Source organism: Nycticebus coucang, chromosome 2 (genome assembly GCF_027406575.1).
Source record: "Nycticebus coucang isolate mNycCou1 chromosome 2, mNycCou1.pri, whole genome shotgun sequence".
Classification (NCBI taxonomy): domain Eukaryota; kingdom Metazoa; phylum Chordata; class Mammalia; order Primates; family Lorisidae; genus Nycticebus; species Nycticebus coucang.
In genome coordinates, this window is record NC_069781.1 from 12,242,851 (window position 1) to 12,255,138 (window position 12,288).

Here is a 12,288-nt window from a genome sequence, read left to right on the forward strand (position 1 = left end):
TTAGTCAGAACCAATAAGAGTGACTCTTCTCTCAGAAAAGCCAACAGTATGTTAAATTAGGTTCTTGTTTTCCTCAAAATTTAAAAATGTCATAAACTTTAAATAAAACCGTATTTTTTTTTCCTGTTTGTTGTTTTGTATGTGTGATTTTCTTTCATTTCAGGAGCTGCCTGCCAATAGTGTGCTTCTGATTTACCTGTCAGCCACTGGTGTTTTCCCCACAGGTCGTTCTGATAGTGAAGGTATAATAAAGGAATGCTTTCTGTCGTGAGCAGGGCTCGAATTCTCTTTATTTTCTACAAGATGATGGCCGGTAGCCCATAGACCATCTCACACTTTCTAGAAAGGCTGTCAGATTTGAAACCTGCTATATTGGTTGAATTGGCTATCTTGTAGCTACCTCAGTCTATTCTGTTTCCTGAAATATTATGCAGTGAACCTCATCAATTTTCTCATAAGTCATTGGTAAATTTACATATTCACTGCTTGCTTCAATATCAAATTTTCTGAAACCATAATATATAAGTATATGTAGATATATCCATATAAGGAGTTTGATGTTTTGAAATTGAAAGGATTAAGTAAGCCTAATTATCTACTTCATGCAAATAAATTCTTCTCAGTCTTTACTACATTAGGGAATTTGGTCAATGGCTACATTATGGCTGAAAGTCTTTGTAGAAATCAGTGTACTTTTGTAACTGTGAGAGTTCAAGCCCTTGTCATGATTTTGTATTCTGTCCTTTATTTTGTTTTATGGTTTCAATCTGTAGAATATTGGGATGCTGTTTCAGAATAAAAACTTTAAACTGTCCAGAATATAAGTCCAGAAATTGATCACAATAGATGAGTAATTTGGATGTAAATAAGATAATTAAATATCTGTCTGGGCAAAAAAAAAAAAAAAAATTCTTTTAACATTCTTAACATTTTCCTCCTCATCTGTTTGTTGAAATTTGCATTCCTTTATACAGTGCATGCCTCTCCTTGCCATCTTCCGTGCATGACCTACAAATTTTCTTAAATGTTAAAAAGAAAGCAAATCCCTTTAGTCTTTTCATGGAAGTGATTTTTTAAGGGATAAAATATAACACTTAACATTGAAAGTGACGCAAAATCTTGAAGCTAGTTTTTCTTGTAATAAAGTTAGTAACTTTATTTGTAAATAATTATTTCTGTGTCTTTTATAATGTTAAAGCAGGTTTTCTGTGTTGCTGCTTAACATATTGACCACTTACTTTACTTTTTTCGAAGTACAAAAGGTAATAATACAGTAATCCTTTGAGAGAGGTGCTATTCCATTTAAATAAGAGTTCAGATAACTCATATGAATATAGTGGGGAAAGGCTAACTTCAAAACCAGAAATAAAGTAGTTAAGAGTAATAATGATGGATTTTCCTCACACTAAAATTTTGCAGTACTTTTCTTAAAAAATGAAGTTTTTTCTAAAGAGAATTTTCAAATTCTATCAATTTGTCTCTAAATTTTATAATTAGTAGCCACTTAATTATATAGTTACTTAAGGAGAATAGGATTTCATTCTACAACTTTTTTTATAATAATTTTGTTAAACCTAAGATTTAAATTTTACTTGAAATATAAAGGTCATTTTGAACATCCTTGATCTCTACCCCTTAATGATGGGATCTGATAGATTCTTGTTTTGTTTCCCATTATATTCTGTTTGAAGAACTGATAAGTAATTAATGATTTTTTTTTTTTTTTTTTTGTAGAGACAGAGTCTCACTGTACCACCCTCCGTAGAGTGCCGTGGCATCACACGGCTCACAGCAACCTCTACTCTTGGGCTTACGCGATTCTCTTGCCTCAGCCTCCCCAGCAGCTGGGACTACAGGCACCCGCCACAATGCCCGGCTATTTTTTTGTTGCAGTTTGGCCGGGGCTGGGTTTGAACCCGCCACCCTCGGCATATGGGGCCGGCGCCCTACTCACTGAGCCACAGGCACCGCCTCTAATGATTTTTTTAAATGTTGAAACAGGCCAGGCCTGTGGCTCAAAGGAGTAGGGCGCTGGCCCCATATGCCAGAGGTGGCAGGTTCAAACCCAGCCCCGGCCAAAAAAAAAAAATGAAATAAAATGTTCAAACAGACAACATACTGAAATAATTTAAATACTACATTACGTTAAAATGTTTAATTTTAAAATAATTAAAATGGGCCACACACTGTGGCTCACACCTGTAATCCTAGCAGGCTGGGAGGCTAATGCAGGTGGATTGCCTGAGCTCAGGAGTTCAAGACCAGCCTGAGCAAGGGTGAGACCCCGTCTCTAAAAATAGCTGGGCATTGTGATGGGCGCCTGTAGTCCTAGCTACTCGGGAGGCTGAGGCAAGAGAATCTCTAGAGCTCAAGAGTTTGAAATTCCTGTGATCTATGATTCCATAGCACTTACTGAGGCAACAAAGTGAGACTCTGTCTCACACACACACACACAAAAAAAAATAATAATAATTAAAATGTTTTGTAATTATCTTCCTTATATCAATGAGAGATTCACATGTATTTGAACATCAGATCAATGAAACTCTGCAATTGAAGTCTAGGATTCTTCCCTTTGTTTTATAGGTCCTTATGATTTTGGAGGTGTACTTACTAATAGTAACCGGGATATTATAAATGGAGATGCCATCCACAAACGAAATCAGTCCCACAAGGAAATGCACTGGTATGTATTCTGGCGTTTCTGCCTGTCAAAAATTATTGCTCTGTCTATAAATGTAAAAAATATTAGGGGCGGCGCCTGTGGCTGAAAGGAGTAGGGCACCGGCCCCATGTGCCAGAGATGGTGGGTTCAAACCCAGCCCCACCAAAAACCACAAAAAAAAAAAATAATAAATATTAAATGAAGTGGGACTTTTTTCAAGTATTAAAAAGGTTCACTTGGATTATTATTAATAACACTTATTTTAATTCCAGCAATAGTTCAGGTTCTGACTATCCTGGGAAATGAGTATTTTTGGTTGCTATTTATTCATTTAACAAATATTTTATTGAATATCTATTATGTATCAGGCACTGTTAATCTTAGGGAATATGTCAATGAAGAAAATCTCATTCTAGCAGGAGAGTACATATATACATAAATATTGTCAGGATGTGATACATTTTAACATCAGTATGAACTTTATACACGGTTTTGTTCATTTGATATAGCACAAAGGAACTTAATTATATAATTTCAACAGATTAAATATCCCTTATCTAAAATGCTTGGGACCAGAAATATTTCAGGTTCTCTGGAGGCCTAGGGGGTGGATCCCTTGAGCTCAGGAGTTGGAGACCAGCCTGAGCAAGAGTGCAACCCCATCTCTAAAAATATCCAGGCATTGTGGCAGGTGCCTATAGTCCCAGCTACTTGGGAGGCTGAGGCAAGAGGATTGCTCGAGCACAGGAATTTGAGGTTACTGTGAGCTATCACACCATGGCACTCTAGAGAGGGCAACAGAGTGAAATTCTGTCTTAAAAAAAAAAAAATTTCAGGTTTTGGATATTTTTCAGATTTTGAAATATTAGCATATACATAATGAGATATTTTGGGAACAGGACCCAAGTCTAAACATGCAATTCATTTAGGTTTCATATACACTTCATACACATAGCCTACAGATATTTTTTCTTTTTTTTTTTTTTGAGACAGAGTCTCACTTTGTTACCCTTGGTAGAGTGCTGTGGCATCATAGCTCACAGCAACCTCAAACTCCTGGGCTTGACCAACCCTCTTGCCTCAGCTTCCCAAGTAGCTGGGTCTGTGGGCACCTGCCACAATGTCTGCCTATTTTTAGAGATAAGGTTTCACTGTTGTTCAGGCTGGTCTCAAACTTTTGAACTCAAGCAATCCACCTGCCTCAGCCTCCCAGAATGCTAGAATTACAGGCGTCTGCAACTGTTCCTGGCCTGCCTATAGATAATTTTATTTTTCCCTTTGGGATGCTAAATAAACTGTGTGTTATGTGGTTTTTTGTTTGTTTGTTTTTTGTTTTTTGGAGACAGTCTCACTATGTAGAGTGCTGTAGTGTCATAGCTCATAGCAACCTCAAATTCTGGGGCTTAAGAGATTCTCTTGCCTTAGCCTCTCAAGTAGCTGGGACTACAGGCATCCGCCGCAACACCTGGCTGTTTTTTGGTTGCAATTGCCATTGTTGTTTAGCTGGCCCAGGCCGGGTTCGGACCTGTCACCCTTGGTGCATGTGGCTGGCGTGGTAACCACTGTGCTACAGGCGTGGAGCCTGCTTGTTTGTTTCTGACATGAGAGTCTATCTCTATCACCAGAGGTGGAGTGCAGCAGCATCATTGTAGCTTACTCCAACCTTAGACTTCTGGGTTCAAATAGTCCTCCTGCCTCAGCTTCCCAAGTAGCTGGGACTGTAGGGAAAACTCAGCTAGTTTTTTCTGTTTTTAGTAGTGAGTATCTTACTCTTGCCCTGGCTGTCTCAAACTCCTAAGCTCAAGCAATCCTCCTACCTTGGCCTCCCAGAGTACTAGGATTATAGGCGTGATCTATGGCACCTGACCGGGTGCATGTGGTTTGACTGTGACCTGTCACATGAGGTCAGGTATATAATTTTCTGCTTTTGTGGTGTTACATCAGCTCTGTAAAAGTTTTGGATTTTGGAAATTTTTGCATTTTAGATTTTTGGTTACAGATGCTGAACCTGTACTGCATGATCTTACTTACCTGTGGAATATAAAAGTTGTACTTATAGGACACAGTAGAAAGGTGGTTGCCAGGGCCTGAGGCTTAGGAGAAATGAGGCAATATTGGTCAAAGGATACAACTTTAAGTTATAAAATGAATAAGGGCCGGGCATGGTGACTGTAATCCTAATACTCTGGGAGGCAGATATGGGTAGATTGCTTGAGCTCACAAGTTCGAGACCAACCTGAGCAAGAGCAAGATCCCATTTCTACTAAAAGTAGAAAAAAGGCAAGAGGATCACTTGAGCCCAAGAGTTGGAGGTTACTGTGAGCTATGATGATGCCACTGCATTCTACCTAGGGAAACAGCTTGTTACTCTGTCCCTCCCGCCCCCCAAAAAGTAAATAAATAAAAATAAGTAAAATGAGTAAGATCTAAAGTACAGCATGGTGATTGTAGTTAATACTGCATTACTTACTCAAAATTTGCTAAAAGAATTGATCTTAAATGTTCTCACTATCCACATACACAGACACATACAAAGGGTAGCAATGTGTGGGGGTGATGTGTTGATTAGTAGATCATGGTAATCACTACACAGTGTGTGCGTACGTCTCATCATGTTGTACACCTTTAATATATATATACTTTTAATTTATTAATAAAAGAAAGAAAAATTATATTCGAAATATATTGAGGTTTGATAATCTTTGTCATTGAAACATTTTATATATTTACATTTACATTAATATCTATACACATATACAGATTATCTACTAAGCCTTGGGAAAAAGAGCATGCCAGCAGTGGCTCTCAAACACGTGTTCCTGAATTTCAGGCTTTGGGTTCCATAGATGTTCTGTGGGCCAGTGATTCTGCTTATTTGGCAGGTATCCTTGTGATTGATCCTGAGGCAAACGTCCAGAAGAAACACAAAGGGTAGTAAAAAAGAGTTCCCTACTTATTGTCGCCCATATTAATGTTGGTATTATAATATTAAGATGTTACTTGAAATATTAAAAATCTTTAAAATAGAAATTTTGGAGATTCGTTGACAGACAAATCTGATTGTGTTATTGCATCTCATTTTAAAAATGTATTTTGAGGCGGAGCTTTATTCATTTATTTATTTATTTATTTTTAAACTCTCTATAGATTTTACTTTAGAACTCTAGCCGCAAGATAGTATCACAAATTCCATACACAATAAGTTTATTTCAGCATTAATAAGAAAAGTTAGCAAGGAAAAGAGTGAGCACTTGAGAGATTTAGCATTTTAACTCTGTGGTGGCAGGTTGACCATTTGAGCTCTGAATTTTTCTTGATGTCTATAAGATTAAGTTGCACTTCAAGATTCCATTCAACAGCCACTATTCCCCACATCCCAGCACATATATTAGAATATAGTAAAACCAGGCGGCGCCTGTGGCTCAGTGAGTAGGGCGCCGGCCCCATATGCTGAGGGTGGCGGGTTCAAACCCAGCCCTGGCCAAACTGCAACCAAAAAATAGCTGGGCGTTGTGGCGGGCGCCTGTGGTCCCAGCTGCTCGGGAGGCTGAGGCAAGAGAATCGCGTAAGCCCAACAGTTAGAGGTTGCTGTGAGCCGTGTGATGCCATGGCACTCTACCTGAGGGCGGTACAGTGAGACTCTGTCTCTACAAAAAAAATAATAATAATAATAACAGACGAATGGCTAACAAACACATGAAAAAATGTTCATCATCTCTATATATTAGAGAAATGCAAATCAAAACAACCCTGAGATATCATCTAACCCCAGTGAGAATGGCCCACATCACAAAATCTCAAAACTGCAGATGCTGGCGTGGATGTGGAGACAAGGGAACACTTTTACACTGCTGGTGGGACTGCAAACTAGTACAACCTTTCTGGAAGGAAGTATGGAGAAACCTCAAAGCACTCAAGCTAGACCTCCCATTCGATCCTGCAATCCCATTACTGGGCATCTACCCAGAAGGAAAGAAATCCTTTTATCATAAGGACACTTGTACTAGACTGTTTATTGCAGCTCAATTTATAATCGCCAAAATGTGGAAACAGCCTAAATGCCCACCAATCCAGGAATGGATTAACAAGCTGTGGTATATGTATACCATGGAATACTATTCAGCCATTAAAAAAAATGGAGACTTTATATCCTTCGTATTAACCTGGATGGAAGTGGAAGACATTATTCTTAGTAAAGCATCACAAGAATGGAGAAGCATGAATCCTATGTACTCAATCTTGATATGAGGACAATTAATGACAATTAAGGTTATGGGGGGGGAAGCAGAAAGAGGGATGGAGGGAGGGGGGTGGGGCCTTAGTGTGTGTCACACTTTATGGGGGCAAGACATGATTGCAAGAGGGACTTTACCTAACAATTGCAATCAGTGTAACTGGCTTATCGTACCCTCAATGAATCCCCAACAATAAAAAAATAATAATAATAATAAAATAAATAAAAAATAAAAAAAAAAATACAGTAAAACCATTCTCCTTAAACAGAGGTTCATATCTATAAGTTGACCATTCACAGACAATTCTGCCCAAGGGTCTTTTGGAAGGAACTTTTCTTTTTTTGCAGTTTTTGGCCAGGGCTGGGTTTGAACCCACCACCTCTGGTGTATGGGGCCGGCGCCCTACCCCTTTGAGCCATAGGTGCCACCCGGATGGAACTTTTCTATGTTACATCAGAACCCACAAATAACAAACACGGACAATACAGAGAATACTGAACAACAAAATGCCCGGGCCTATCAAACAAATAGGAATCCGAAGAGGACAAAATGCCACCCCAAATGGCACCTGAGCCTGTTTCCCAAATGCCCTATAGGGTTGGAAAGTAAATGCTTTCCAAATTATGGCCTAGTCTCCCCGTTCCCTGGGAACTTCCAATAAGCTCTGAATTCCAGCCATACTGGCTGCTCACTCTGTAGAAGCCACTGCTGCTGCTGCAGCAACCCCTCTCACCCCTGCTCCCACCTGCCCCATCACCCCCAGCCTGGCAGGCCTGGGCCTTGGGCTCTGCCTCATTGCATCTGGTTTCCTGGTTCTACTCAAACCTCATGACTTCCACCCCTAAAGGCACCTCAAAACAAACAAAACCAGCAAGAAGGGCTCAGTGCCCATAGCTCAGTGAGTAGGCTGCCAGCCACATACACTGAAGGTTGCGGGTTTGAGCCCGGCTTGGGCCTGCCTAACACCAATGACAACTGCAACCAAAATATAGCTGGGCGTTGTGGCAGGCACCTGTGGTCCCAGCTACTCAGGAGGCTGAGGCAAGAGAATCGCTTAAGCCCAAGAGATGGAGGTTGCTGTGAGCTGTGACACCACAGCGCTCTACCAAGGGTGACATAGACTCTGTCTCAAAAAAACAAAAAACCAACAAGAAGGTCTGAACCCCCACCCCCCATGTGGGTAGAATCATGGTCTCATGCATGTAGGGGAACTTACCAACAAAAGGCCTGGTGTTCAGCCCCTTTGCAAACTTTGCAAGTTTGTTTCCTTCTCCTCAACTCGGTTCAGCTTGCAAGAAGCTGCATCTGCTTCAGGAAGATAGAGATGGTTGTTCCCCAGAGCTAAAACATGCCGGCAGCTGCTGGGACCGTCCCATATTCTCCTCCCTCCTCGAAAGAAGCCATTCCTTCTGGTGCAGACCCAGGGCTCTGACCAGGGCTGCTCCCTGCTTCTTCAGCAGGTGTCCTTCCATCAGGAAACCAGTAAGCCCACCCGGGGAACGCCAAAATCGGTTATTGAAAGTTTAATATTTATAAATGTATTCATGATCTATGTGTATATGACTTAATAAAAAAAGTTCAATACTTGTTCTTGAGGCTGCATCAAAAAAAAGAAAGAAAGAATAAATAAATAAATAAATAAGAATAAGTGGTTTTGGGGGGTTTCCCAGCCTCAGGCTGGGAGGCCCAGATGGGGGAACCCCAATTTGGCCCCACCCCACCCCGTGATGGCAGCAGCTGGACAGGCAGTGAGGACAGCAATGAGGAGGGCACCAGGGGCAGTGAGGAGGGCGGCAGGGGCAGTGGGGGGGACGGGAGCCCAGATGCAGAGGGCGTCTGGAGCCCAGACACCGAGCAGAGCTGCTAGGAGGCCTTGGCCATCTACCCACCCTGTGGCCACTGGAAAATCATACTGCCTGATAAAGGCAAGATGAATGGTCAGAATGAACTTATTGCCTGCTACATCAAGCTGAGAATGGCGAAGACCCCAAAGAGGTCCCTAGTCATATCCAGATTTTTTTTTTCTTCTTCTTTTTTTTTTTTTTTTTTTGTGGTTTTTCTTAGCCGGGGCTGGGTTTGAACCCGCCACCTCTGGCATATGGGATCGGTGCCCTACCCGCTGAGCCACAGGCACCGCCCCATATCCAGATTTTGACTCGAAGGAGATCAAGGGAAATCCAGTCCAAGCTGAAGGACTAGGTTTCCAAGGACAAGGCTTTCCAGACCATGGCTACCATGTCCTCAGCCCAGCTCATCTCTGTACCTTTCCTCTAGGCCAAACTGGGTCCTGCTGGTCCTCAGGCCTCTGAGCTTTTCTAGTTTTGGTCAGGAGGACTCTGACCCTCTGGAATGTTCCAGATGTGAAGCCATTTTCACAGACACTGTTCTTGTCACTGACTGCCCCATCTACTGACCTCCCAGGGTATAAGTCCTCCCAACCCCTCTCACCCCTGCCCCCACCAGCCCCATCACCCCCAGCCTGGCAGGCCTGGGCCCTGGGCTCTGCCTCATTGTACCTGATAGAGATCTGTGCCTTTGTGGAACTGCCAGATGCAGTTGACTCATACCAGAGACACCTGTTTGTACACGTCAGCCAGCACTGCCCCAGCTCCAGAGCACCCCTCCCTTTAGAGTGTGGATGTCTGCCAGATCTATGACAAATTCTCTGAGAAAAAAGGGTTGTCTGCAAGAGCTATGTGATCATGAGCCACCCCACACCTTTTTCCTGGTCAAGCTCTGGGTGGACCTGAACTGAAGCCCAAGTGGTGAGGAGGCAAGGGCTGGCAGTGGCAGCTACAGCAGCAGCAGTGGCAGCAGCTGCTTCTACAGAGCGAGCAGCCAGTATGAGAACCTGGAGCACATGACCTCCAAGGGCTGCTTGTTTGGCAAGCAGGTGGTGGAGAAAGTGGAGAAGGAGCAGGCCCAGCTGGAGGCTGGAGAATTGTGTACTGCCTGCTGCCCTTGTCCAAGTGCAAGTACCTGATGAATTTCCTGCACAAGTTGCAGCAGCTGCATGAGTGATACATGATGAACAGCATCCTCGAGAACTTCACCATCTCCCAGGTGGTGATAGAGACACCAGGAATTGCTTCTGTGTACCACCTCTTTCTGAGATCTCCACCAGTGAACATGGGACCCAGCACCACATTTACTGCCTGGTTAGGAAATGAAGGGGGACCACAAGACTGGCTGATCTCCAGAACATCCTCCTCCCAGGAAGAGCCTCCAGCTCTACTTATGCTTCCTATTTAGAGAAAGGGCTGTGATTTAAAGGAGCTGACCTCAGAGGCCTCAGCAATAGGGGACGCCAATATTTGGTTAGTGAGCTGAATTAGGTGGGGAAGAAAGAATAGACTCTGATAGTGGGCCCTCACAGGAGGTGTCTAAAAGGGCAGATCACTCCAGGGATTGAGGACAGCAGTGAGAGAACCTCCAAGTACACTTCTCCACCTCTGACAGGCCCCCTGGCCCCTCTGTTCTGGATGTTTTGGAGGGCCTTAGTTATACATTGGCTTGTCTCCCTTCCAGTTTTCCAACCTCCAGCCCTCCAAATTTTTGCCTGTCCCCACCACCCTTTGTATCACAAAGGTTGACTATCTGTGCAGGAGCAGAGCCAGGTGGGCCCTGGAAATATGTTTAATACAATGAGCTATTTATAAGAGTTATGACTTTATCTCAGCTACACAAGCAGTAGGGTGAGGCTTTGTCATTTCATCCTCCCCCTCCCTCAGTGAGCTGCATCCTAGACTGTTTCCCTTCCTCCCCCACTCCAAAGTATGTTGGTTTGTGTTCTGGTGGGAAGAAAGCTAAAAAAAAAGAGTAAGAAGGAAAGAAATGTATCACTTTGCCAGCAAAGGAGGAAAAATGGCAGACTGTTCATCTCTAAATACCTATTTTTCCTTGAGAAGAAGCTTTTAAATATAAAACAAATACCTGTCTCCTGGCCTCTGAGATTTTCATTCTGTATGTTTAGTCAGCTTTAAATATATAGGCTTGTTTTTAGCTTAGCTATTCTTCAATAAAAATGATGTTTGAACTTTTTGTTTAAAATAAAACTGACTTGGTTATCCCAGTAAGTAGGGATATTTTTTGTCCTTTGTTTAATAAATCTTTGTTGTTTTTTTCCCCAGTGCTAGGATGGAAAAGGAGATACGAACAGTTCAAACTGAAGAATAAGATTTCTAAGACTTAGCTGACACAGTTATACAGTTCTTCATTATCGTTTCTGTTGTTTTCCAGCCTTCATCCTGGAGACCTCTATCCTTTCACCAGGAAGCCCCTGTTTATCATTGTGGATTCCTCCAATAGCGTTGCATACAAGGTGAGCTCCCTGATGGCTGTTGCACACGTTAGACATTACGGAACCAACCCAAGGGTACCCACTCTTAATGTGTGTTTATTAATTTTGTTTAATTTAATTTTATTTTATTTTACACAGTTTGTATTTAGTGTTTCTTTTCTTTTGAGGTTGTGCATGCTAGTCAGGATGTGGTGCTATGAATAGAAACAAGAAGAAAACGCATGAATGGACACACTCAGTGGAAAATAATAAATCCTCCTGCAGGAAAAAAAATTCAAGATTTCCAAGATCTCTGGTGGGAGGTTTATTTTTGTTTTATAACCCAGAATAATTTTTTTAATAGAGGTAGAATATAAGGGTGGATTTTATTTTCTAGTTTTTGAATGTTTTCCCCTTCTACCTACACACTGATCTGCTTTTATCCCGTGTATTCAGTTATAGTCTTTGAATATTAGCATTGTTTTACACATACTTCATTTTTTAAAAATTTATGACCATTAGAACAAAACCTGGCCCTGAATGCTGAAAAAAAAATGATAGGATCTAACTTGAATATCCTTTGTTTTTTATTTTGCTACTGAAGCAATGTTTTCCAGTGATTCTAAAAGAAATGCCAGCAGCGAGCACTTTAAAATTAGATTTTAGAATTCAAAATGTAATAATTTATTGGAAAATGAAAATAATCTTTACTATGCTTGTACCTACTTGGAAAGTTTCATTATTGAAAAATATGTTCAGAAATATGCTGGGTGCATAGATCTGCCACTTTAAGCCATTTCTATTGTGAATGTTTATACTTGCAGTCAGATAAAGAAGCAAACATTTATAGGTTTATTTCAGGAGAGCAATGGAAATGTCTGGTAGCCAAGTATATGTTTTCTATTTAGTTTCACTTTTTAAATTCTGGATTCCAAGAGCATCCAACTCATTCTAAATTTTTTAGCACATTTCCTGCTATCCTTTTAACAGTTTAATTACTACTTTTGCTTTTTAGGAAAGTTTGCTCTGTGTGTGGTGTTGTGTAAGGTATGAAAGTGTTAGAGACTGCTAAAGGAAAAGGTTTATTGGCTGTCCCAATTCAACTTATA

General features: G+C 41.4%; 1 protein-coding gene and 1 pseudogene across 1 annotated transcript in view; both read left to right on the forward strand.

Annotated features, from left to right (window-relative positions):
- Positions 1-12,288, forward strand: part of SCAI (suppressor of cancer cell invasion) — a 187,022-nt gene that overhangs the window by 127,873 nt on the left and 46,861 nt on the right. Inside the window, exons 12-14 of the mRNA XM_053562531.1 lie at positions 164-242; positions 2,587-2,686; positions 11,140-11,221. Of these exons, the coding sequence (XP_053418506.1) occupies positions 164-242; positions 2,587-2,686; positions 11,140-11,221 (261 nt within the window). The remainder of the gene's footprint in view (positions 1-163; positions 243-2,586; positions 2,687-11,139; positions 11,222-12,288) is intronic.
- LOC128567992 (transcriptional enhancer factor TEF-4-like) lies at positions 8,591-10,070 on the forward strand (annotated as a pseudogene).